The following is a 26,219-nucleotide window of genomic DNA, read 5'->3' as shown; positions in this document are numbered from 1 at the left end:
AAAATAAGTCTTTCAATAATGTTTCGGTGTGGAGTTTAATTTATCCCTGTGAATTGGGATTTTATTGTGGTAGAATTAACCCTGTCCTATTAACCTAACATGATCCCTGCATGTTCCTAGAACCCGTGTCCAGGATGGAGAAACTGGTCTTGTGCGGAAAGTGCCCCGGGTTAGTCTGGAGCGGCTAGATGTGGATTTGACATCAGATAACCAGCCACCTGTCTTCAAAGTCTTTCCGGGCAATTCTCGTGAAGATTACAATCTCATTGTGATTGAACAAGGAGGTCAAGGTGTAGCGGGGCTACCAAATGCAGTGAAGGTCAGCATTGTTTTCTTTTTAGAATAGTTATTTCTGGGTAAGTTCGCAGAAAACAGTCTTGATTGCTTGATAAAAGTCTTAAAACTAATCCAGCTGTTATCAGTCGTATATATTATGAAGTGCCAGCACCAGCTCTTGCAGTATGGAAGCAGGAATAGGCCATGGAGGTTGGAGCAATGCTAGGTGGGTGGCAGAGAGGACAAATGAGTGAGAAAGGAAGCAGACATAGATCTTTTTAAAATTATGTTAAGGGTGTTCTGGGATTTGATTTCTAGGATCACCAGGTAACTTGAATTAAAATGAGAGGGGGGAGGTTATAATTGTCTAGAATCGTGATGGCGAACCTATGGCATGCATGCCACAAGTGGCACACAGAGCCATTTGTCAGGGCACGCAAGGCTTGCCCTGTCAGCTGGCCAGCATTCATGTGCGCGCTGGCCAGATGAATTCTGCCTTTTGAGGCCGTTTTTTGCCCTCCGGGGGCTTTCCTGAAGCCTCCAAAGCGCGAAAAACCAGCCCTATGAGCAACCCGGAAGTTCAGGAGTGGACTTCTGATTTGCTCGTATGACCGTTTTTTGCCCTCCGGAGCTTTCAGGAGGCTTCCTTGAAGTCTCCGGAGATTGAAATTCGGCCCTAGGGACAAACCAGAAGTCACTGTTCCCAAACCTCTGGGTTCCCCGTAGGTCCATTTTTTGCCCTCCCCAGGCTCCTAGAAAGTGAAAATGCTGCAGCAAAAGCGGGGGAAGGAGTTGGTCACTGATCGCGCACATGTGTGTGCTGGGGGGGGTGTCACACACATCATTATGGATGTGGCACGCCAGCGCACACCCACTCTCTGCTCCCTGCACTTTTGGCATGGCAGCCAAAAAAGGTTTGTCATCACTTGTCTAGAAGGAATAATCTCCTTTGAGAACAACAGCTGATCAAAGGGCTTTTTTGGAGTTTCTGAGAAGTTTAGATAATTGTGATAGAACAATTGTACCAACTCAATCCTTTGCCCCGGTTTTGGGCAGCAAAGAGCTTTATCAGAAAGAGGCCCAGATTAAGAAAATGTGTGGTCCTGAGCTGGATGGTGTGGGGAGTTGAGGTGATAGCTTCAACTTCTTACAATATCTCAGGATACATCTAGATTAAATTAAATTTGGCTGAAATGGGTTTCTCTCTGGGTTTGGGCTTGACAACTATTTCACACATTAAGAAAAGAATTTTGCAGTAATTTTCTAGGGTCTGTTCTACCTTGAAGATAATTATCCATAAAGAAGAATGACAACAAATCATGAAGGTAGCATAGAGATCTCCTCGAGGGTAATAAAACTACCAAGTTCATGCCAGGGATGCCGTTTAAATTATCTGTCCTAATGAGTTTCCTTTTGCTTCTTTTTTTCCTTTGACCTGCTTTTTTTGCCTATTTTTCTTATGCGTTGTCATTCTTTCTTTGTCCTCCAGGAGGAGCAGATGGAGGCAGCTATCGAGCATCCTGCTTCTGCTGTAGATACTAAAGACACCAAGCCAGTTATTTTGCCTCAGGATACACTCCTTCCAGAAGGCTCTGCAGCCCCCCGGCTGATCTCCCCCAGTGGCAGCACCAGCTCTGCCATGGAAATGCAGTCCCTTCATAGCCATGATGGCACAGCTAATGGGGAGGAAAATGCTTGCTGCAGGATCTGCCTGAAAACTGGTGCTGTAGTCATGTGTGATAGTTGCAAAAAGTGCTACCACTTGGATTGTCACCTGCCTGCCCTTCAGGAAATCCCTGGGTACAGATAGGCTTTTGTATACAGTTTTCCTTTTTGTGGAAGGGTAGAAAATGTAGTTTCAGCAAATCTAGTATTTTCATCCTTGTAACTTGCAAAACCAAAAATCCAGAAGATGAGCTGCAGTATCTGTGTCATAATTATTGCCTTTTCTCTCCTTTTGAACTAGCCCTCTTAAGTTCTTTTGCTTGATTGGAACTCATGTGGTAGAATACTATAATTGCTGTTCTGTGTTTCATTTTTTTCTAAGACAGATAAGATTTGGAAATGAAACGAGCACTCTTTTCACAAAATGTAAGAATTGTTGTACTAATGAGATCTCAGGCACTTACGGTGGTGAGAAAAAGTGCAGTCATGGCTTGCTATGAAGTTTGGAGACCCAGTTGAATTAAATGAGTCATTGCTTTAAGTCCCCTTTCTTGTACAATTCTTGCAAAGGTATGACAAGAAACAGGGCTTTTGGAAAAGTGCTGCTCTCATATATATTAATAATTAAGATGAAATAAGAATTGAAATCTCTTGTAAAGGCAAACTTCATAGAATTAGAAGGCATAGTGATTGATTGATTGAACTGTATCATCTCAACTTTGAGAAATCCTGAATTTTCATGATACGTATGGGACATGCAGTAATCGAGATGTGAAATACTTTATATTTTTTAAACAATAAGATATTTTTAAATGTTAAGGTCAGAAATAAGTAGTATAATAAAATCACTATTAAAACAAAATGTTAAGAAAAAGCAAGCATTCATCCACTAAAAGCAAATACATAACTTCCTGAGTATTAAAATTCCACTACTCTGCCTTTGAACATTGTGCAGTATAGTGACTGTTGCCCTACATAGAACAGGCTGTTAGTGCAATTTTTTGGGAATCAAGATGACAATAGTGATGACGGGTATAGCACTGACCTATTTTTTTAGTTCAGAATATAATTGATGTCAGTGCAAATGGGTGACCTCATATATTTAATAGAAAGTTAAATTGGCCAGGCAAAAAGAACAGGTTACCTGAACGTAAGGCAGGCAGCCCTAAAACCTCTTTCTTCAATTCTTTTCAATAGAAGCATTTTCTAGTTGTGTCTGGGTTTACATAGAGGGCCTGAAAGCATTATTGGGAGAATAAAGATGGCAACTTGACTTTAAAGCAGTCTTTAAAGAACAGTTATTATTGGGTACGGTTGCTATTGCTATCTATCTGCTTATAGATGCCTTGTGCCTACCTTGCTGCTTTAAGTGATCTGTATATTTAACATGCTTTTTATTTTGCAGCCAGGATTGGAAATGTCTACTGTGTTCTGATCCAGTTATAGCCATTGGAGAAGATGGAACTGAATTGGCTGCAGTCTTCAAAGATGGAGAAGCAAAAATGCTGACAAATGTTGACCAGAAGGTTGGTGTATTGAGAGATGGGATGACACTGATTGCAGGGAAAATAGTATGCTCTAACGTTAAATGCACTCTTCAGAAATTGGTTTGAGACAATAAAAACATCAAATGACAGCCTGATGCTGTTCATATCTAGGGGCCTATTGGAGTATGATGGATGGATCAACTGAAGATTTAGAGTAGGTTATGTTAGACTTCTAGCTAGTCTCTTTACCCACACACATTCCAAAGGACAAGGCATGACCTAATGGAATTTGCCCATAATAGAGTGCATTTTAGTTGTAGAGCAGGAATGAGCAATTTCCAAAGGGGCAATATGAGAAACTGGGACTGTTGTGGAGGGCTGAATCAATAGACTGAACTTACTACTACTAATTTTATTGTTTTATAAAAGCAGTAAATTATATGGTTTTGATTCGCTGCTACTGGTAATACATGTTACCCTAAAGCTAAAGCTATGAAAATGTGGTCTAGATCAAATACCAATCATTATTTTATTTTTAACATAATTTACTTTTAACTTTCACAAAATACTACTGGAAATGTGCATTTTGCACTAAAGAGCAACAGTTAATTAATTTTATACAAAAAGTAATTGCATTCAGTCTGTCTGTTTCATTTCTGTACTTCACCAAAATGTTCAATCGCTTCCTGTTGTTCTGTGTTGGTGATCTCAGCCCGGTCATGGTTGGAGTTGTTTCATTTGATTCCTAATTCCCAATTGATCTCAAGCATGCTGGACAGGGATAGCCAAAGCTCTGGGCTGTAAAATGTCCAAGTCTCTTGTAGAGGGACCAGGTCAACTATTTGCTTTGAATCCCATAATCAAATGGGACAGTGCAACATTGGCAAGAAAGAAAATAAGCTAAAGAGGATAGAAACTGATCTAGCCAGTTGAGGTAGTCCTTTTCAATCCTAGAAAGTAGGCAGTATAAACTGTTTCTGGAAATTTTGCCAAAAGAACTTCAGGGGCAGTCCAGAAAATTGCCAGATGACAAGAATGATTTAAAGATGCCAGCTCCCACTCCAAATTATTTTAAATACCGGGCAGCAAATGTGAATGTAGGATTTCTACATCATAGATAAAGGAAGCTTGTAAAATTCTCTGATTAAATCCTGGCTAATATATTGCTTATAATTTATTGCTTAACTGAAATGTTAATTGTAACCTGTACATAATACATAAAAGCCATGAAGACTAGAGAAGAAAAAGAGAAATTTCTGATAAATGTGTAGGTTCTCCTTGAAGTGTCTCTGAAGTAGAAAGACTGTAAAAGTCAAGCAAGCCAGTGCTTTCAAAATAACAGGGTAGAGGGTTGTTTTTATTTTTGTTTATTTAATTCAGCTGGCAATGGTGTCTATAAGGAAGTTGTGTGTAATATAACAGGTGATCTCCATTCATTGGTAAGACCAGATGATTCCCAATAATCTACCTTTGACCTTGTTTTCTACAGAGATGTGAACGAGTTCTCCTTGAGCTTCTTTGTTCTGAACCATGCAGGCCTCTTCACAGGCTTTCCAATGCTCCAGTGAGTTTTTCCCATTGAGTTGTATTTTATGAGTCAGAATGTATAAATTTAAATAACTTGGATTCTAGCACAATTTATGTAGGTGAAAAAAATTAACAGGTGCTTGGCAAGTATTAATTATTTTTTTTAGTGCCAAAAAGTTCTTAATGAAGAAATCTAATTCTGGGCTTTAAGCTTTGACTTCTTGGTTCTGTCCTTTTGGTCTGCTCTTAATAACACACACACGCACACACACACACGCACGAAGTTTACAGTAATATAAGCAGCATGGGATATTTTACAAACATGTCTATTAAAATAGCAGTGTGCCAAGAGTGACTTATTAATGAAACACTTTTGTTTTTAATGCAGCCTTTTACAACCATCTTCACAAATTACCATTACAAGTTTTTGAGAAAAGTTAGCTTTCGGCTATTAAAATGCATACATTTGAAAAACTTTTGATAGAAGATTTAGGATAAAACCATAAAATTTTCCTTTCTGCTTTATTTTCCAGGAGGGGCAGAACACAATTGACTTGACTTTGATAAGAGCAAAGTTACAGCGGAAGCTGTCACCACCCTATGCATCTCCTGATGAATTTGCAGATGATGTTTGGAAGATGTTCAGGCAGTTTAACAAGCTGACTGAGGTGAGGCTTTCTTGCGCTTGGAAGAACAAGAACAAAAGTCTTATATCATAAAATTCAAAGAGATAAACTGGCAAGCTGTAAGCCAACCATCCTTCACAGGTGTCTGGAAACTTTAGAGCAGCGGTTCTCAACCTGTGGGTTGCGACCCCTTTACAGGGGTCGCCTAAGACCATAGTAAAATACATATTTTCGATGGTCTTAGGAACCAAGACACCTGCTAGTGTTTGGAGCCAGGGGAGCGGTGGCAGCGGCATGTGCTGCCTTACGAAAGGGAGGGGCTACCTGACGAGCAGCAGCATGAGGACAGCTGGCGCCCAGCCAATTGCGACACGAGAGGCACCGACGGGTGGATCGAACGGCTGTGCTTGGGGAGGGAAGGGGGGAGCGCCGGCGAGGCAGCGCCCTGAGAGGTTGCTGGGCTGAGCTCGGTCTCCCAGGGGGGGAGGGGAGGGGACCCCAGGAAGAAGGAATAGAGAACCGAGGCGGGAAGGATGGCAACAATGTCCCTTCAGTCCGCAGCCGCCACCTCCTCAGAGACTCTGAAGTTCACACAGGCACTCTGCAGCAGCTGGCTCCAGACGTTTGGGTTTTCCCTTTTCTGTAAAAACCTCTGTCCATTCCTTCCCTTTATGATAAATCATAAAGAACCAGTAGGACAAGATGAAAAATAAGGGATATCCAACCTAGTACTGTATATCTCTCTGACCCTTTACTTTACTCTGACCCATTTACTATCTTCTCTGTTTTATTTTTATTTTGTTACCAACTGAAATGTTTCATGGACTTTTTGTAACAAGGTTAGAGATTATATTATATATTATTTTCATTAGCAAACCATTTCACAATATATAATTACATATTGTTTTTGTGATTAATCACTATAATTTAATTATGTTCAATTTGCAATAATGAAAATACATCCTGCATATCAGATATTTACATTACGATTCATAACAGTAGCAAAATTACAGTTATGAAGTAGCAACGAAAATAATTTTATGGTTGGGAGTCACAACAACATGAGGAACTGTATTAAAGGGTTGCGGCATTGGGAAGGTTGAGAACCACTGCTTTAGAGGATGCGAGATAGAATAGCTAGGCAATCACTTAGCGTCATAATGGTATTGCATGATTCCTGTGTTGAAAGGCTTCTATGGTTGCCAGTTGCTTTCCAAATCTAATTTAAGATGTGTAATGATGTGTTATATTATGAGCTTGTCTGGATGCTAAGTAAGGAAGGCTCTTAAAAACTTTTATAGGCCACTGGCCCATTAATTAGGCACACATTTATGAGTAACATTCTTTGGCAATGTACTTTCCTGAAAATTGCATAACCTCCCACCCCCCCTCACTGCTTTAGAGAAGATCCAATTCCTTCCCAATCATTTCTTTAAAACCCTGTTTACATTTTTGTACTTAAATCCCTATTATATTTTGTAATGTAAATTATTTTCTAATTTATCTTTTTATTTGTTGGCCATTTAGGATACTTAGTTGAATAGAATTTGAAAAAAATAAAGTATCAAATACACCACTACATCTGTTCTCAGGGGGCTACTTCGGGCAGTAGCCAACAGCTGCTGATTTTGAAGTAATATGTGTTATGTACTTGAGGATTTATGAGGTCTGGGAACGTGTAGCATATTCCGCTTGCACTGATCTTGGCTGGTGGTATCAGTTGGGCAGGATTCCAAATGTTTTACTCTCCCCCACCCCCCTTTACTTTTTAGGATAAGGAGGATGTTCAGTCCATCATTGTTCTGCAACGCTTCTTTGAAGCCAAACTGAGTGCGGCCTTTGGCGACCGGAAATTTTCAGCCCTGCGTGAGCCAATCAACATTGATGAACCACAAAAAGAAAACACTCTTGCTCCCCGTGTTTCCCCAGTCACTGATCCGGGTGAGGCCATGTCTTCTAAGGCTGATAGTAGCAGTGGGGATGAGGGAATGGCAAGCTAAAAGGTTATTTTTTTTCAATGGACCACCATTCCATGGAGATGAAATGAGGGAGCTGCCAATTTTAGCCCACTCTCACCCACCCCCTCCACTCTTTCGGTCCCCTGGCCCCCCTTTGTCCTTTTCTGCACCTCTCTGCTTTTTTTGGAGAGTTATTGTAGATCTTGACTGGTTAGATCAGTGTTTCTCAACCTTCGCAACTTCCCAGTTAGCATGGTACTGGGAAATTCTGGGAGTTAAAGTCCACACATCTGAAAGTTGCTGAGGTTGAGAAATACTGGCTTAGGTAATGTTATAAATGGTCTGAACAGTTTTTTTCTTGATAAGTTTTATCCCTTGTTCTCACAGAGATACTTTGTGGTTTTCTTTTTTTTCTTTTTTTTTGTATTGAAAGGATAATTAATCTGAGGTAATCTAGAAGTCTATATATCATGTTTTACAGTTGAATTTTTTTTCGCCAAGTCCTAATGGGAACAGTATAGAAGTTCCCTTTATAACACTTTCTCAAATTTTCACTAAGGAAAAAAACTTGGTGTTAAATATCTCCATCTTAAATTGCTTCTCCTTAAAATGACTACTTAGATTAAAGGTTATATAGATTTGAATGTCTCACCTGGTTTTTGTTTGACAGATTTTATGCCCCTGTTCTGATTTTTTTGTTTTACTATGGTAATAGCAATTAATAAAATTGAGCTAATTAATGCTCTCCAATTTAACTCCTTTTTGCTAATGGGAACAATATAGAGATTCGTTTTTTTCAAAACCACTGAGGAAGAAGCTGTTATTGCATCCCCCGATAAGGAATCACTGCCCCTTCAAATATACTGGACTACTCTTGTGTAATTCTTTAGACACTAACTGTTTTGAGAATCAAGATCGGTCTTAATCTCTGTTTCATAAGAGGATAAAGAACATCTTGTTTTGGCATAATTGATGAACTTCCCAATTGTACCAGCCTAGATGGACAGCTGACAAAAGTAACAGTTGGCCCATCATGACAGCTTTCTTAAATGGTAATTGCTTTCTCTGAAAATGGGATTTTTTGCTTTTGTTTGCTTAAGAAGAGTCACGTCTATTTCCATAGTTCAGGGTAGTTGTAGATTTTTTAAGCTGTCCTTTCTGGCTCTACATTTCTTCAAAAGCTTTCTGGCCCAGTAGTTTTATTCATTGTCCCAAGAAAAGTTTTCATGGAGATGTGCTTTTTATTTTGCTTATGTATAGACTTGGCTTCTTTCATGTTCAAAAAATAAATGATGTTTACAATTTCTGTGTCTTGTCAATTACAAAACATTTCATAACTAACTAATAACATTATAATAACTATAAATGTAAGGGGGGTTGCTGAGAGATAATAATTTGGTTTTTAAGTGTAATCAAGTCTGCCTTCATATGATGCCATGCTTAAATGACATTTGATTAGATCACTCTCTGTACTTTTGTGTTTAACCTTATAATTACCATTTTCTCAATTTAGCCCTGTCTTGAGATGTATACTCCAGTGTTTCTGACTTCATCTTTTGTGGAATTAACAAAATTTAACAGGATCTTTTCTGTGCATATTTGGATTAAAGACGAGCTAGATTTAAACTTACTTTCTTTTGGTTACGTTCATCCTGTTTCTTAAAAGATTAAAGCAACATACTAACTTAACTACAAAGCAAACCAACAATATTTCTTTTTAAATCAAAAAGTGAAGACACGGTCTATCATCTTGAAATTCCTGGCTCAAGATCTCCAAGCTCAATTCATACTGGTGAAAAAAATATCTGCAACAAATATGCCAGAACTGTGATTGTGTAAAAGCAGCACACACAAAAAGCTGTTTTTCCATCTTGACTTCAGAATAAATACAACTTATTCCATAATAAATTAAAAACAGGATTGAAGATGCAATATATATACAATTAAACTATAACTATAAATAATTAATTTATATTGTATATAAAATACCGGTAAATGGAAATGAGAGGGCTAAGGAAGGGTAACACTGATTTTAAGATACAAATATTTCATATGAGCAAACGGGGGCAAATTTGTAGATCACGAAACTTGGTGGCAGAGGCACTGCCAGGAAGTTTTTAAAAAATTAACTGAACGTTTTTAATTTATTTACTAAAGCACATGGAAGTAGTGTTGGAAAGAGTAGTTTCTGAGAAAACCTCAAAGATCACAATAGGACATTACATTTATTAAATTGTGAATTCTTAAACGTACACTCTATAAGAATCGCTGTGGGAGCTAGTAGCTTAGTGTGAAAGCCTGCTAAAGCAAATGTAGAGAGCATTTCCAAAACGGAAAATACCAATTCCAGGGCGGAAATTGATAAAATAGTGGCAGAATACTATATGAAACTGAGATTGGCATATCCATGGGAAGGCTTGCCTACAGGTAGTCCTCAAACAGCACTGAAAAAAGTGACATGACCAGTCTTTCTATTTATTACTGTGGTTGTCTGCCCAGTTGCATGATCAAAATTTTGGCACTTGGGCAACGGATATGCATTCACAAGAGCAGCAGCATTCCAGGATCATGTGATTGTTGTGTGGCCTTCACAGCTGGAGGAAGTCATTTAAAGATAGGATTCTCTGAAATGCAGTGAGTTGCTTTACAAATCTGATGAAAAAGGTCATAAAATCAAGTCCCACTCACTATACAACTGCCATGCTTGACAGCTGAAACGTCCCAATTGTCATAAGACTGTCTCCAGGAGATCAAAACAATAAGCTGTGGCTAACTCTTGGCCAAATCTATTGTAGCTTCAAGGGTGTGTTTTTATTGTAGTTTTCTTGACCAGGATACCAAATTCATTTCAGTTGTCTTTTGGGATAGCTTTGTCACTTTATAGTCTACCTACAATGCTGGGATGAACTTAAAAGTAGTAATTTCTCAGAAGTACTAATCAATTTTACTTAACTGGCGACAGGAGCTACATATTGCCGTCTAGCTGGGGCCCCTAAATGAACTTAGACAAAAGAGGGGGGAGCTTAAGCATTTGAAGCACCTCAGAAACCTCAAATTTTCTGCAGAAGAAATTTTCCAAAAGTTATCCATTCAAGCTGAGCCATATGTGACTGAAGAAAAGAAATACAGGTAGTCCTAAACTTAAAATAAGTTCATTTAGTGATCAAAGTTACAAAGGAACTGGAAAAAGTGACATGACTCACATGACCATTGCAGAATTCCCCATGGTCACATCAAAATCCAGGTATTCGGCAACTCGTTCCTATTTATGAAAGTTGCACTGGGATCATGTGAACAGTTTTTGCAATATAACAAGCAAAAGCAAATGGGAAAGCCAGGTTAACTTAACAGCCGTGTTACTAAGTTAACTGCACTGATTCACTTAGCAACTGGTAAGAAAGGTGGTAAAATGTGGACATTCCCTTAAACATAAATTTGGGGCTCAGTTGCGGTCATAAATTGAGGATTAGCTGTATATAAAGTACTTTGTAATGTTAACACTAATACTGGGAGGCTCATTAAAAACTACAGAATGTAAGAGCGGTAGAAGAAATCTCGAAAATAAAGCTAAATATATTTGAAAAAATGCAAAGACTAGGAAGCTCATGGATGTAACAACTACCCCACCATACATAACATAGTTGGGAAGCTAATCTGCGGGGAAGCTGAATCTATATATGGATTTCTTTGGAAACCTGCTGTACCAGCTAGATGGGAAAGTTAAAACAGAAACGTTTCCCCATCAACTGCGGCATGAGCACAGTTGAACGTAAAAGAGACAAAGCAAGATGGATTTCCTCGCAAACCCTTATTTCCGTTATGCACGTGGGCGACTTTGTTAGGCAGGCTCAAGCGTACGGGGCAGACAGAAATGTATTTGCTTCTCTTTCAGAATTCGCGGGACATTTACTGAGACGTGATTTTAAGCAACTCTATATTAACATAAAAACTTCCTGGAATAGTAGTAGTTTTCCTCCTCCGCAACGCTTGCCCCGCATATTATCATAATCAATTGGGAACCGGACATTTTAAAAAAGCGCCATGACGCTGTGACTCTTGAGGGAGTCCCAGAATTCTAAGAGGAGATCCGAATGCCGGGCGGAAATCCCTGCCTCGGATTCCTTAGCCGGAAGCCGCCCGAGGAGATTAGAAAACAAAGCCGAATCGGAAAACCACGAGGATAGCTTTAAAAAAAAAAAAAACGTCGGCTGAGCCCTCAGCTTGGAAAGCTTTTCAGAGCGTCACTCGTCTCCGAGCGAACGCGGCGGAGTCCTTTCGGGAGAGTCGGCAAGTGGGCGGAGCTTGAGAGCAAAAGACGGAAGTTGCCGACGTTCTTCCGGGAAGGGCCGAAGAGGGCTATCCGTTGCCGTCCGACTCACACACCGATCCCGCAAATACGAAAAGCAGCAGCGGCGGCGGCGGCGGCGGCGGCGTTCTGAGGCGGGGCTGCCCCGGTTGCTTGGCCCTTTCCCTGGCTCGTTCTCCTCCCCGTCTCCCCCCCACCCCTCGCCCGGCTTCCCCGCCCTTCCCGTCCCGTCTCTCTCGGCCGGCCAGGCCAGGCCAGGCCGCGGGAATCGCCATTCCCCCCTCCCCGCGGTCCTACTTTTCCCTCTCCTTCTCATTTTCCCGAGAGCCGAACCTAGTATTGGGCTGGGCCTGGCTGCGGTAGCCAGCGGGGGACGAGTCGAGGCCAGGGGTCAGACGGGCGGAAGAACAGTTCGCCGAGCCAGCCAAGATGATCAAGCTATTCTCGCTGAAACAGCAGAAGAAGGAGGAGGAATCGGCCGGCGGCACCAAAGGCGCCAGCAAGAAAGCCTCTGCCGCTCAGCTCCGCATCCAGAAAGGTTAGGGGGCAAAGGATGGGCAGCTAAGCTTTGGCTTCTAAGGGCAGAGAAACAAAAGCCAGGCCGGCGAGGGCAGGGCTCCTGTTTCTCCTCCCGTACCTCACAAGGATCCTCCGATATAGTCCTATTGTGGGTCTCGACAGGATGAAAACTTTGTCCATCCAGGGCTTTCTCTTCTTCTCCTTGATGGACATCGCGGTTTTGCATTTCTTTTCACTTTTTAGTGCCAGTGGTTTTTTTGTTTTGTTTTTCTTAATGTATATTTATCTTAACGTATATTTATCTTGTGATCCCCTGCAGTCTTTTAAGAGAGGCCAAGCTTTGGTGAAGTGTGCCTGGAAAGCCTTTCCTGCTTAGTGAACACCTCATCATAGTACACAAAATTATCTGCTATAACGTCCTACCTGTAAAGAATTACCTCAACTTCAACTGCAATAATATACAAATACACGGGCAAACAATAGATGCAAACTCAAAGTAACTGCTCCAAACTCGATTGCAGAAAATACGACTTCAGCAGTAGAGCAGACAATGCCTGCAACACTCCACCTGATTCCATTGTTAGTTCCTCAAGCCCCCATATCTTTAACCTTAAAGTGTTCACCATGGGCCTCGCATGTTTCCTAAAGGGGCAGGCATAAACACACCAGCGTGCCGACCGTCCCTGTCCTACTGTCCCCATTAATATGCACTCATTTTATGTGTTCATGGCCATGTTATACTTACTTATATCCATCTATTTGTATCAATCCCATGTGATAAGGTCCATGTCTGTACTAATACCTGTTACCTTGTACACGTTGACAAATAAATAAATAAATAAAGTGGCTGCTTTAAGGATTTCATGGGAAGATCCTGATTCCTTTTGCTGCCAGAACTCTTTCGTTAATATTAAGAGTCTGGCTTTTCAGGCTCACCAAACCAATTTTCTTTACAGGATGAGTTATAAGCACTATAAATGGCCTAAAGTGATTTGTAGATACCTGAATGCTTCTCAAACTGCATATTGCTGTTTTTGTCCTTGTCCATCCTCTACAAAGTTTTTGGCTATTGAACAACTCCACTTGTTTTATTATAAACATTGAAGTTAGAATAAGCTATGAGGTGTTTTCTATAAATTCTACCTTGGACACATGTTGTGTTTTATAATTTCAAATATTCTGTTTAAAATAACTAATACTTTTCTCTTTCATATTAAATCATCCCTATAATATATTGTCTTATGATAACTCGGTTGTCCATTAATAGTTGTCAGTTCTCATGCAGAAGCAGATATTGTTTCTTTTTGTAAGATACACAGTGAATGCAAATTTCCAAAAAGCTCTCCTCGATCCATTTTAGGAAGATTAGAACATCATGAGATTGGATCAAATTTGCCTTGTGGTCTTGTCAGGAAACTGTTGATTTAGGTTTATTTTCTTTTTTCTAAAAGTTTGCAGAGAAATGTATCAGTTTTTAGTTAATGATCAACATAAAGAGCAAATACATATTTTGGTTTGGGAATAGTGGCGTACTTTTCTACTGTGATGGCTGTAACCATCTACCTTCTCTAAACTGGCAATTTCTTCTGCTTTTCCAAACAGATATAAATGAACTGAATTTGCCGAAAACATGTGAAATAGACTTTTCAGACCAGGACGATCTTCTCAATTTTAAGCTAGTTATCTGCCCTGATGAGGTGAGTAATGTGCATGTGCTACTTGAACCTGAAGCTCCATTATTAGTGAGTTAATAGGCTGTGCCCAGTTCTGGTGGACTTTCTCCCACCTTCCCTTTTGTATTTTCCTCCATTATACAAAGGGATGGTTGATATAATATATTTGGAGAAAAACTACTTACTGAAAATAGCTTAAATCATTAGAGCTCTTGTATTTGAAATTGTGAAGAGTAATGCATCAGAGTGATGATATTGTCTGGGAAATTCCCTCTTGATGTTATTCATTACATCCTGCCATATTTTTTACTTACTTCTTATACATTCCCTTCTTAGCTTGCCAGTGCACCATAAATATTAAGCCTGTTTACTTTTTTGTTTTTAGGGTAATGATAGTAAAAGATTTCCCAAAATTGGTTCTTTTAAATTTAAATGTGCAGAAGGCAAAGTGTGGCTTTTAAATATGTGTGTGTGCGTGTGTACATTATACACACACACCACACACACACACACACACACATATATATAGCATTATATATTATATATTGCATATAAAAAGTCTGCATACATGTTAAAATGCCAGATTTCTAAGATGTAAACAATCAGACCAAAATTTGATTTATCTTGGGCTGATATTTTTACATCTCAAAAAGCTTCCAACAATACGATATCTTTGATTCTTGTTAAATCTATTCAGATATTGTTTTGGCTGTAAAAGGCAACTGAGTAAATGTCAGAAAAATCTTACTAGAACACTTGAATTTTCTATGGCCTTGATCAGAGTCATGGAGATGTATGCTAACTAATTAACATCAGCTTGAATGCGATTGTTAATACTGAACACAGCCACCTCCCTACTTATAAGAGTGTGCATGTTTAATGTAACCATGTTATTATATATTTGTTATTGTTATTTCACCCCCACTCCACCCAACACACAAAAGAGATTGCAGTTCGTTTTTCAGCTGAGTTGTACAGCATATATTAAAGATGGAATTTTTTTTGAAAAATCTTGGTCTGATTTTTTTACAACTAAAAAACCCCAGCATTTTAACAGAGGTGTGTAGACTTTTTATACCTACTATAAATGGCTTTGTTCACACATGAGTATTTTATTTCTTCAGATGCTAGCCTTAAGTAATGGTTGATTGGGAAACTTTGTGAGTGGGATGATTCAGTAAACTTGGTGTGTTAAACTTGCATCATCACAGTGGCATCATGTGACTGATCGGGACTTTTTGCCCTTCACTAAATGGGGGGTGAGCTTGGCCAGCATGTGACGCATCCGGCCCATGGACCGTGAGTTTGACAGCCCTGCAGTAGACCAATGTATCCTGTGATATTAGCATTCATATCAGTATATGTCTCTGATATTTTTACTTTTGTTTTTAAATCCATCATTATTGTTTAAAATTGTTCACATTTTGAATGCAGTGTGGTCCATTTGTACAAAGGTAGGCAAAATGTCTTCGCAAAATAACTTAATCTAAAGCGAGGAGAATGTTGGATGGGAGGATGATAAGGAGAACTTTAACATATTCTATTTTTAATCAATGTGATGTGATAACCTTAAAGCACATGTATAAAAATACACAAGATGAATCTGTGACAACTTTTCTTGTGAGACAAAATTCCCAGATTGCTCTTTGATTCAGAATAATGAAGCATAATCCCATTCAGAAGTCAGAATGTTAGCAAATAAAGACTCTGTCCTCTTCTGAGTACAATGTCCTGTCTGCTACCCTTTTTGCTTCTTTACTTGCAGAAATGCATGTAAAGCTAAACAGCTAAGAATTCCCCATTTTCTGGGTATTTTAGGCCTATTCTAGATTGGGTAGCTGATCCTGTTTCCAGGATTTGGAAATGTGAAGTAAAGATATATAGCCTAAAATGAGAAACATCTGGGGAAATTAATGGTTTGTGTTGAGGGATTGGAAAGAGAACTGCTTTGTTGTAACTTTAGTGCTGTCAACCTCCCATTTTCCCACAGCTGAAATTTATTAGAATTGTTTCTTTCTGTTTGGAAACATACTTGCTTAAATTATCCAATGTTTGTCTTACAGGGATTCTATAAAGGTGGAAAATTTGTGTTCAGTTTTAAGGTAAGCAATATATCTGCTCCATATCCAATAGGACAAATACTTTATAGTCTAGCTTTTTTAGTGCACAAAACAACATGGATAATACCATTTCTTGGATTTCAGCATCCCTGTGTAATTTGGGTAGCAACCTATGGATAAATGATGTCAGCATAACAACAATTTAATTCAGGGCAGAGGTTGGGAATTATAGATTGCCATAAATCAAATATGTTTGGTGCTTCATGTTTTCTATTTAGAATGGAGCTGGATTTTGCTTCTGAAGTGGGGAAAATCTCTTAATCGTTTGGGACTCAATCAGTAGATTGATTACTTAATGAGCAATTGTGTAGAATCCCAAGTATGCTTGGAACTATGATAAAGATGAGGAGGAGTCCTCAACAAAGTTTACTCTAGATATTTTGCCTGTTAAAGGGTGTTGATAAAATAAATCACTTGCTGAGAATGAAACAAATTTTGAAAAAGAGTAATAATAAGAAATAGTCCTAATTATTGTGAATGAAACTGTTAATGGTTACTGTCTGAGGGTCATTGAATGAGCTTCTGTGTATGGATTTTCAGAAACTTGAAATGATCTGTGTTTCAAAATTAATTGTAAGTTAATTGGATATAAAAATGACATTTTATGTTTGTAATATATTTACAAATTATGGATTATTTGACAGTGGTTTGCTGCACTTAAAATATTATGATTCAGATGACATGTCCCAAAAATGGCCTGTTGGGTACACGTGCTAGTTGATGACAACCGCCTATGTGAATTCACAACTTTCTGTACAAATCATGAGATTAGAAATCAGATCCATTATTATAATTTTTGTTTCTTAAAATAATACCTGAAGAAATTGCTTCCATGATGTATTAACTGTCTGAAATATAAGCTGGCTTGCTAGGCAGATATGCCACAGTCTTCTAATAAGTTAGTTGTACATATGCTCAGCATATACTTCATAGTTGTATATTGACATTGCAATAGCTTCAGTTTTCATTTAAATAAAACCCAGTAATGAATATTAATACATGTCTGACTATGTAGGTTGGTTAAAGCACAGGGCAGCCAAAAATTGCTTGAATTTGAATTCCTTTTATATATTAGAAGAACTTTTGCCAGTCTTTTTAATAAAAATGCTTAGGATAAATTATGTATAGTTTCCTTTGTGTCAAAAGTAAGGCTATAAAAATCTTAAGACAATTGGGTTAAAATACTGTATTTTTTGATGCACCTAGCTTTTGAGAGGAAAAAAAAGAAAAAAAGAATCTGCCTCTGCCTTCCAGCTATTTGCCTCCTTGCAGCAAAGAACAAAGAGCGTGGTCAGCTTCAGCACAACCTAATTTAGCACAAGCAGCTGATTGGTGGTTGGATCAGCCTCCTGGAATACCGCTTATCAGCTATTTCAGGCTGCAGGGATCGCCGCTGCTGCCCATCACTACTGCCCATTGCTGCCTCTTCGTGCCCCATTTTTGGCCTTTGTGTGCTCCATTTTTTTGCCTCTGCATGTCCTGTTTTTGGCCCATTCCAGGCAGCGGGGATCGCCATTGCTGCAAAAATGGGTCGTACAGAGGCCGAAAACGGGGCGGGTGGAGATGGCAAATCCAACTGTCAGTCAGCTGCCGATGCTAAATCTGGCTGTGCTGAAGCTGACCAGGCTGTTTGCTATTTTCTGCAAAGAGGCAAATTGATGGGAGGCAGAGACCAAAGGGTGGGAGCTGGTCACTGGCTGGGGCTTCAGCAACATTTGCTCTATAAGATGCACAGACATTTCCACCCACTTTTGGGTGGTTGTGAGGGGAAGTGCGTCTTACACCGAAAAATACATTAATGCTAATACAGAAACTTTAGAAAAGCCGTGTCTTTAACTGGAGATTAAGAAAGCAGGAAACTTCATGCTGTGGCAGTGTCTGCCATTTCTGTCTTAACTTTGCTAAAAATCTGTTCAGTGAGTCAGAACTACGGTACAAATAGAAATTAGAACATTTTATGGCTGTTTATCAGAAGAGAAAGGAAAGGGTGTAATATTCACATTTCTGCTGAGAATTCCAGAGAAAATTAGTCTTTCTTTCCTGAGGTGACAAAAATAATAAACACTTTATTTAAAATAAAGTGGTTAAACAGAAGGACTCTTATGGGAAGCAACTTGGAAAGTTTTCAAAAATTCGCAGTATTTCAGGGAAAGTATTTAAGATTCCTGCTTTTACACCAAGTGTTCATGAAAAAATGCTACTGTCTTTGAAACAATTGCATTTTTATTGCATCCTTCCAAATTTTCATAGTAGTATGTATGGTTCATTATTTTACTCTATGGTTATCATTTGGATCTTTTGTCAGTGTTCATACTTATAAGGATTTGAAGCTCATAGTTTCAACAACTTAGTTGTACCAAAACAGCCATATAAACAAATGTTTCACATTGAAATCTTGATTGAATAAGTAAATATCAGTTATCTGGACACATTGCATTGTATACATTGATAGAAAAGCCAGGATTCCTCTTCTGTTTCTCCATTCTAGTTTGGGGCACTGCATGCCTCAAAATATAATTTACCTCTGTACCACTCAGATATGGCAAAACCCCAAATCTACTGGCAAAAAAATAGTGAAAAATGGCAAACCATAGATAGTTATATAGATTGCTCACAATTTTGGTAGGAACATTGAATGGACAATATCGAACATGAAAAAATTGACACGGTGTCTTTCTTTGTGTTTTGCTTGCAGGTTGGGCAAGGTTACCCACATGATCCTCCCAAAGTCAAGTGTGAGACTATGGTGTATCACCCAAATATAGATTTAGAAGGCAATGTTTGCCTAAATATCCTCAGGTACAAAACATATTCTGATGTTCTTATATATTCTCTTTTCATTATTATATATATTATTTTCCTATTTTCAGGATTAGAGGAAGTTTAAAAACAAACATTGCAGAAATATAAAATAACTTATAAAATATTTTTGTTTTTGAATTGAGTATAATGCTTTTTGAGGGAAAGTGTATTCACTGACTGATGAAATGCATTTACTGAATAAAGCATGATTCACAGATTGTAGGAAACAAGGGGTGGGCAAACCTTTGCCTGTGGATTCTGTGGCTCTCAGAATTGCCTTTGACCATTATTTGCTGAAAATTGGTGGCACAGTTTCTTCATCATCTCAAGGCAAATGCATAAAATGTACTGCAAGTTCTACAATTTATCACAATTAATCCTTTCAAACAAAGAAAAAAATAATTAGCATCACCCACTTTGCATCATTGCCCATTCATTGTGGCCCTTGGTTTTCACACAAAATGTTACGTGTGATCTCCAGATTTCAACAGTTTACTTCTGTGCTAAACTACGTTGGTTGTATTCATGTAACATAGGGAAACCCAAAGACATTGCATTATAGTTTTGTGTTTACGAATCTAGTTACACTAAAGGGTGTGGAAGACGGCTTGCAAAAGTCATACCAAACCTGATGCTCCCAGGATGTGTTGAACTGGCACTGCCCTCAGCTCCAGCCAGCATAGATTAGGGAAGGCAGTTTTCCATTCTAGTGGGTGTATTTCTAAATACTGCTCATTTTTAAGAAAGTATTTAGAATGTTAAAAATATTTGTTTTTGTTTTTTAAAAAATCCTGTTTTGCCATCGTAATTAAAAGGGTAAGAAACAAAAAAAAACTTTTAGAAGCGTGACAAAAATTTTACTCTTGGGATATTGTCACTTTTTAATTACATTTTCATGTAATTAGGTACTGCCCTATGTTTCAAAGGTCTAAGAAGTGTTGACTTCATTTTTTAAAGATTTGGGATATTCAGCATATTTTAATTTGGATCACACTTCATACAATTTTATTTTATTTTAACAATGTGAATTTGAATCAATATTATTTTGTTATTTTTTATTTGGGTAAACTTTCCTGAGCTCATTTTTCATTATTTTTCTGGCCAACAGAGAGGACTGGAAGCCTGTACTAACAATAAACTCTATAATTTATGGCCTGCAGTATCTCTTCTTGGTAAGTATATGTGGAAAGGAGGTGTGAAACCGTGGTACTAAGACTAGAGCACTATTTTCCTGCTCGATCTGGGCATGAAGAATTAATGTAAGATTGAGGGGAAGAAATGAGCAAAGCGTGGTGTGCTCCCCAAGATCTGTAGTGCTCTAGGTTAGGTGGTTTGTGAATGAAATAAAAGCAAGTTTGTATCATTACATTTTGGGAAGATTATCTGATGTACTGGCTACCAGTTGAAAAGGGAATTTCCCCGTACACAAGATTATACTTGATAATAACTGCAAAATAAAACCGTTGGAAGACTTTATAAGGTGTGGCTAATATGAGAACATTTGCTTGCAAGTAGAGTGCTTTAAATCAAGTTTTTAGCTTTCTAATACTGTTTTTTTCTGAATAAATCTGACTACTCAAAATTAAAGCATTTGTTTCCAAAGAGATGGATCTTTTCTATACTATCCAAAAGTGTGATCTCAAAACCTTTTTATCTTGCCCCTTCTGTTTTTCAGTAAAGTGTCTTTGTATACTGTTTGTATACTGTTAACTAAAATGTTATGTTCACAGAATGTTACATCAGTGCATTTATTTTTGTGGAATAAATTAGAAATTTAAAAAATATATGGCCCTCTGAATTTCCAAGATGGCATCATACATTTAACAATTCAGAATGTTCCACTTAGTGAAATTTTTAATCAAGATACTAATTCTTTATGACATAAGTAAATATTCATGTGATTGTGGGATCCCTTGAAGTGGGATGGTAGGGCTACACTCTCAAAAATTATTTCAGCAGTTTAATTTAAATTATTGACATTTAAATTTAAATTAATACATCAAATATAATATTTATTACATTAAATATAATATCTAGTTTTGTCATTTCAATTTGAGAAACACAATTTGGAATGTTTAGAACAGATTTAGATTTAAATCCCTTTGGCCTAAATATGTATAGCTTATATGTAAAGGGCACTCCATAGCCTACCATGTATTAATAACATTGTCTTTTTTCATCTACAAAAATAAATTCAATCATTTTAAAGAAGATGGATGAATTGTCTATTTGTGGCATATCTATAGAGCATTGAAGTATAATTAAAATTAAGTTATAAAGTGGAAAGTAGTATATAGATGTTTTTTCCACAAAAATAAGCAATACACACATATTTTTAAATGTATTAAATAGAATTTTTGACAGCCTGACTTGCACAAATTATGTGAAGTAGTACAAAAAGTTTTCTGGGTTTTTAACTTCCTAGTTTATTGGTAAAAAGAGATCATTTTCCAAAAAGCAGTTCTATTCTATAACAATAGTAACTTTCATATATTGGGAGTTCTGGTTCATCTTAACAGTTTTGATTGATTTGTATAAAGATATATGAGAATGACCTTGGGAGATCAGATGAAGAGAAGCTGCCTAGGGAAGGACCAGAAATGAGAAACCATAAGCCACATCTGCTTATAGAGGGCAGAGCAAAATCTCTATAGGAGGGATTCTCCTTAAATTATCAGTCTGTAAAAGTGATAGCAAGAAAATTATACTTTTGAAACTTGTAAGATTATTTTAATGTAGTTTTATAATAAAGTAGAATTAAATACTTTGTTTGATTTACCCAGTAAGGCTGACATTAATTTTGCTAGTCTCAATGTGCAATTCTCCTGCCCTCATTTTTATAGCCCAATAATTTAGGAAATAAACTTCAGCTTTTCTTGTATGGGAAAAAGTTAGGGACTCTTAAGAGAACATTGGAGTGTAAAATGTGAAACTCATCTATTGAGAATCAAGTTAGGAAGGGTTTGTTCTTTTGGAGTACTGCTTATGCTAGTTGGCAAATACTAGCTTATACTAGGACAAAATTATAGTGGGTGAAAACTGATTTTTTTAAAGAGATAGTTAAATAATCAAAGTAAAATGGGAGTAAGATGCTATTGCTTATTTTTGCAGCCTGATTAAAATGGACTCCTTGTACATGAAAGTCTTTAACCACAAACCCTGGTATTTAATGGTGTTTTCTTCCCTCTCTAGGAGCCAAACCCTGAAGACCCCTTGAACAAAGAGGCTGCTGAAGTACTCCAGAACAACAGACGCCTGTTTGAGCAGAATGTCCAGCGCTCGATGCGGGGTGGATATATTGGTTCCACCTACTTTGAGCGCTGCCTCAAATAAAACTGACTGGCTCCGGGCACAAACTTGCTCCCCCTCCCCTCCCCTCATCTCCCTTCTAGCTCTTTTAAGGGACTCGGCCAACACCGCTGCCTTCAAGGGGGCACAGGAGTCAGAAATGGCAGGGGACCCTTTCCAACTTCTTTTTTCTCCCCTCTCCCCCCCATCTGCTCACCCTACTGCCCCCTGCCAGCCTGGAGCTTCAGCAGCCACTGTCTCATCAGATCCTTGTACCTCCCTCACTGCTCTCTCTCTGCTGCTGTGGGGTGAGGGCTGAGGTTACTGCTGCTTCTTTGTCTCACTCCTTGTGTTGGGGTAGCCACCTGTTCCTGACTGTGTGGGACCCAATCAGTCTTTCTGGGAGCTGTGGTTTTGCTGCTAAGAACAGAAGGCTCCCTATGTGCTCTGGCATTCCTTCCTGCAAGTGCAGTGTTATTCAGCTGCGAGATCTGCAGGCCACTTTCTTCTCCTGCTGGGCACCATGGCTTCTGACCGTAACTATTTATTAAATGGGGGAGGCTCTTGAGGACTGGTGGAAGGCTGGAGCAGGGTGCTCAGCTGCCTTCACTCCGCCCCAGGCATTGTGGCTCAAGGGGGAGGGGCTTGGCCAGGCCTGGGATATTTCTTCTAGGATCAACTCATTTGGGTGTTTTGTTTTTAAGGAAAAGCTAATAAAGCCACCACCATCACCACCAAACCCACCAATGCTAATAGTAGTAGTAATAAAAGTAACAGGGACACTGCTGATCCTATTGTTGTCAACCAGGGCCTGCCCAGCAATGAACTCTACTCTGCCTCTCCAGTGACTCCTGCAAGTCCCTGGCCAACATAAAGCCACTGTAATTCTAGTGTGTCGGGTTATTAAAGGGGAATGTTAGCACATTCAACTTGCCCCCTTGCCTTTCATTTTCTGCTTCCTTCTTCCCTGGTTGGTGCAGGGGTGGAGTGGGCAGAGGAAAGTAATGTGTATTGGTTTGAACAGTGGTCACAGTGACGTTCTGTGCCATCCAGAGAAACAGATGGAAGAAACTGGAGGTGAGTGCTGAAGAAGTGATGGGAACATTTTGACAATGTTGACTTTGACATACTAGTTAGACACATTTTCCCCATAAATAGAAGTATAGTTGCCACAATTGATGCAGAATACTGTGCCTGCATATCTGGACATCTCAGTGTAGTTGTTAGAGCAGAATTGATTTTATGACTGTTCTATGATGTAGGATCTAACAAAGATTCTGACCTTCCACCATAATAAATTCTGCTTTGCTGATAAAATCCATTTTACAAACTGCCTCTATAAAATTGCATTTTCCTACCAATTAGTGATACTACCGATTCGTTCTAAGCATATACATCTAGTGTAGCTGTGCTGTGAGCTTAACCTGATCTGGGTATATGCTACAATTGATGTGATAGATTGCACTTTTTACTAGAATTGGAGATAAACTGATAGAAGATTTTACACAAAACTAAACGTATCATAGCCTTCCTTGAGCTCCCAATTCAGAAAGGAAAGTCATCAGTACACACTATACAAATATATATTCAGTGCCTGTGTACACAATGAAGAAAGAAGGTTGTAAGAAAATTTACTAATAAAAGTTCTATTTAGCAGCCTTGTACATCTTAACATTTCCCAGTTCCCTCCTGCTTACATTTTGAGAATTGTTCTTTAAAATTGTTAACAATATGCTAATGAAAATTTCTAGTGTAGAGATAGCCCTCGACTAACACTTTAGTGACTGACAAAGTTACAATGGCACTAAAAAAATGACATGACTTTTTCACACCATTGTAGCATCCCTATGGTCACATGATCAAAATTCATATGCTTGGTAACTGGTTCATATGACTTGCAATGTCCTGGGGTCATGTGATCCCCTTTTGTGACTTCCTGACAAGTGAAATCAATAGATTCACTAAGCAACCTTGCTACTAACCTAACTACAGTGATTAACTTAACTGTCAAGAAAGGTCATAAAATGTGGTAAAACACAACAAATGTCTTTAACAACAGAAATTTTGGACTCGATTGTCGAAGTTAAGGACTATTTGCTATTTATGTAATAAAATACATGGTGCCTTGCAGCATATGGATTGGGTGAATTTTGCAACTGCATGCTATAACATCAAATAATTGTTTTCAGAACCGCATACTTTAGAAAATGGATCTTTTCTCAACTTTCCTTTCAATACAGACTGTACTTTTTAAAACTGTTCAAATGAAAAAGTAGAATGATCCCATTTTTCATGGTGGTGTACTAGTAGCTGAATGAAACACACACAATCCTGAGTGTATCTATGAAGTTTCTGCACTTCTGATGTGAAGGTGTGGGCAGTGGATCTGTACATTTAAGTCTATAACCTGTCCTGCATGAATCACTACAAATTCTGTTTCAACTAATTTATTAGTGTGATCAACTGGGAATAGTTAATGATTCAGGATTGCAGAAAAGCAAAGTTTTTTCTAAGCCTATAAAAATAATTTATAGACTGAAACATGCTTGTCTATTTAGCTCTGGAGTGTCTCGGTAGCTAATAGGCCATGACCATAATAAAGCACTAGTGCTTAATTGCTGGTGGTAAAACAGAATTGCTACTTTTCCGTCTTCCCCGCCCTTTCCCTCTTTCAATCGTCATTTTTATCACCTCAGTTTGTAATAGTATAAGGCATGTGTCTTAATGACACATGCTAGGAGCCAAGAAGACAATAGGGAAGGTCAGCTGTCATCACCACCTTGCTTCAAGATTCTCAGAAGCTTCTGTTTAGCTCTTTTGGGGCATTTTGTACTAACAATCATACAAAACACTCCATTGTCCGCTCTTCATGCTGTCTAATGAGATCATTCTGCTTACGTGCATCATGAATCCTTGGCTTGGACCAACTGTTATTTAATCATACTGGGCCTCTGCATTTATGAATGTGTATGCTTATGCATATTCCTGGCCTGAGTGATGCAGTTGAGATTTCATTTCCCACCCTTTTTAGCCAGCACAGCTGCCAATATAGCTAACTGGAAGAGTTGTAGTCTGGCTTCTTTAAAAAAAATTAACAGTGGCAAGGATGGAACCAGAAATGTTATCTATCCAAACCATATTGCACTATCACAGGGTATTTTTAATGTAGTGTTTTTTAAGAAACGTAATCTTAAAACAGCTCAAGGGAAATAAGTCCTGAATACAAAGTGAAGATGGTTATTTTCCTTCTTTATTCCTCTAAAATAAAGAATGTGGCATGCTTTTTGGCTATGAGCAGACCTGCAAAGCACAGTAAATGATAAATGTTCCACTGATCATTTTGTTTTCTGGCCAAGTAAGGGAATGACTGAAAAGCATATTAACAGAAATTTCATCCCAAAGAAGTGATGTCATGGACAAATCCATGTAATATTGACAGCATCATGGAGGTGGTATACCCTTTAAAAAAATTCAGAATTTGTTTTCAAGTACAAAGTACATTTAAGCCTGCTTACCTTTTGCTTACTTTTTTTGAACTCAGAAGACCAGCTATGTGCTACCATCTAACACATTTTTATATAGTTAACATATGAAATGAAATTCCTAGCTGGGTTAAAATGATGGTTTCATATCATTTTGCCTCACTGATTTGTAGAACAAAACATCAAAAAAAAAAAAAAATCTTGGCCAAACTCTGCAGACTCAACCAATTTTATGCATTGAAGTCTTAATAAATATATTGTGGCAAAAATATTTGTCAGAAAAATCAACAGGTCATATAAGTATGCAAAAGTGACAGACAGGTACAATTTTGTAAGCTATTGGAGCAAAAAGAGATGTGCAGCAGAGTGCACAGCAAAATTTCCATGCAGAGGGAGTGGACGGTTCATTTGTAAACAATAGTGATCTAGTCCAGTCTATGGCTAGGCACTGGCAATGTAGTTTGAAAAAGTGTTAACATTTGTTTTTATT

The 26,219-nt window shown here is 38.3% G+C and overlaps 2 protein-coding genes across 3 annotated transcripts in view; both read left to right on the top strand.

The window, feature by feature from the left end:
• Positions 1-9,169, top strand: part of TRIM28 (tripartite motif containing 28) — a 32,208-nt gene extending 23,039 nt beyond the window's left edge. For both annotated transcript variants that reach the window (XM_081932854.1, XM_081932855.1), the window contains 6 exons: positions 121-319; positions 1,766-2,076; positions 3,347-3,467; positions 4,918-4,992; positions 5,489-5,623; positions 7,354-9,169. In XM_081932854.1, the coding sequence (XP_081788980.1) occupies positions 121-319; positions 1,766-2,076; positions 3,347-3,467; positions 4,918-4,992; positions 5,489-5,623; positions 7,354-7,581 (1,069 nt within the window). In that variant the 3' untranslated portion in view covers positions 7,582-9,169. The remainder of the gene's footprint in view (positions 1-120; positions 320-1,765; positions 2,077-3,346; positions 3,468-4,917; positions 4,993-5,488; positions 5,624-7,353) is intronic.
• A 2,481-nt stretch (positions 9,170-11,650) lies between these two features.
• On the top strand, positions 11,651-23,176 carry UBE2M (ubiquitin conjugating enzyme E2 M). The gene is made up of 6 exons (XM_081932299.1): positions 11,651-12,383; positions 13,967-14,061; positions 16,101-16,139; positions 18,853-18,956; positions 20,068-20,131; positions 22,152-23,176. The coding sequence occupies exons 1-6, from the start codon at positions 12,275-12,277 to the stop codon at positions 22,290-22,292; spliced, it is 552 nt and encodes a 183-aa protein (XP_081788425.1). The 5' UTR covers positions 11,651-12,274; the 3' UTR covers positions 22,293-23,176.
• Positions 23,177-26,219: the final 3,043 nt, after the last annotated feature.

The sequence above is a fragment of the Natrix helvetica genome, assembly GCF_964273705.1.
Source record: "Natrix helvetica genome assembly, chromosome: Z".
NCBI classification, from domain to species: domain Eukaryota; kingdom Metazoa; phylum Chordata; class Lepidosauria; order Squamata; family Natricidae; genus Natrix; species Natrix helvetica.
Note: the sequence above shows the minus strand (reverse complement) of the source record. Positions and strands in the feature narration are given on the sequence as shown.

Coding starts and splice junctions, on each gene's coding strand:
- UBE2M (XM_081932299.1), top strand. CDS start 12,275: ATGATCAAGCTATTCTCGCTGAAACAGCAGAAGAAGGAGGAGGAATCG. Junction 14,062..16,100: donor TAGTTATCTGCCCTGATGAG/GTGAGTAATGTG, acceptor TTTGTCTTACAG/GGATTCTATAAAGGTGGAAA. Junction 16,140..18,852: donor AATTTGTGTTCAGTTTTAAG/GTAAGCAATATA, acceptor TTTTGCTTGCAG/GTTGGGCAAGGTTACCCACA.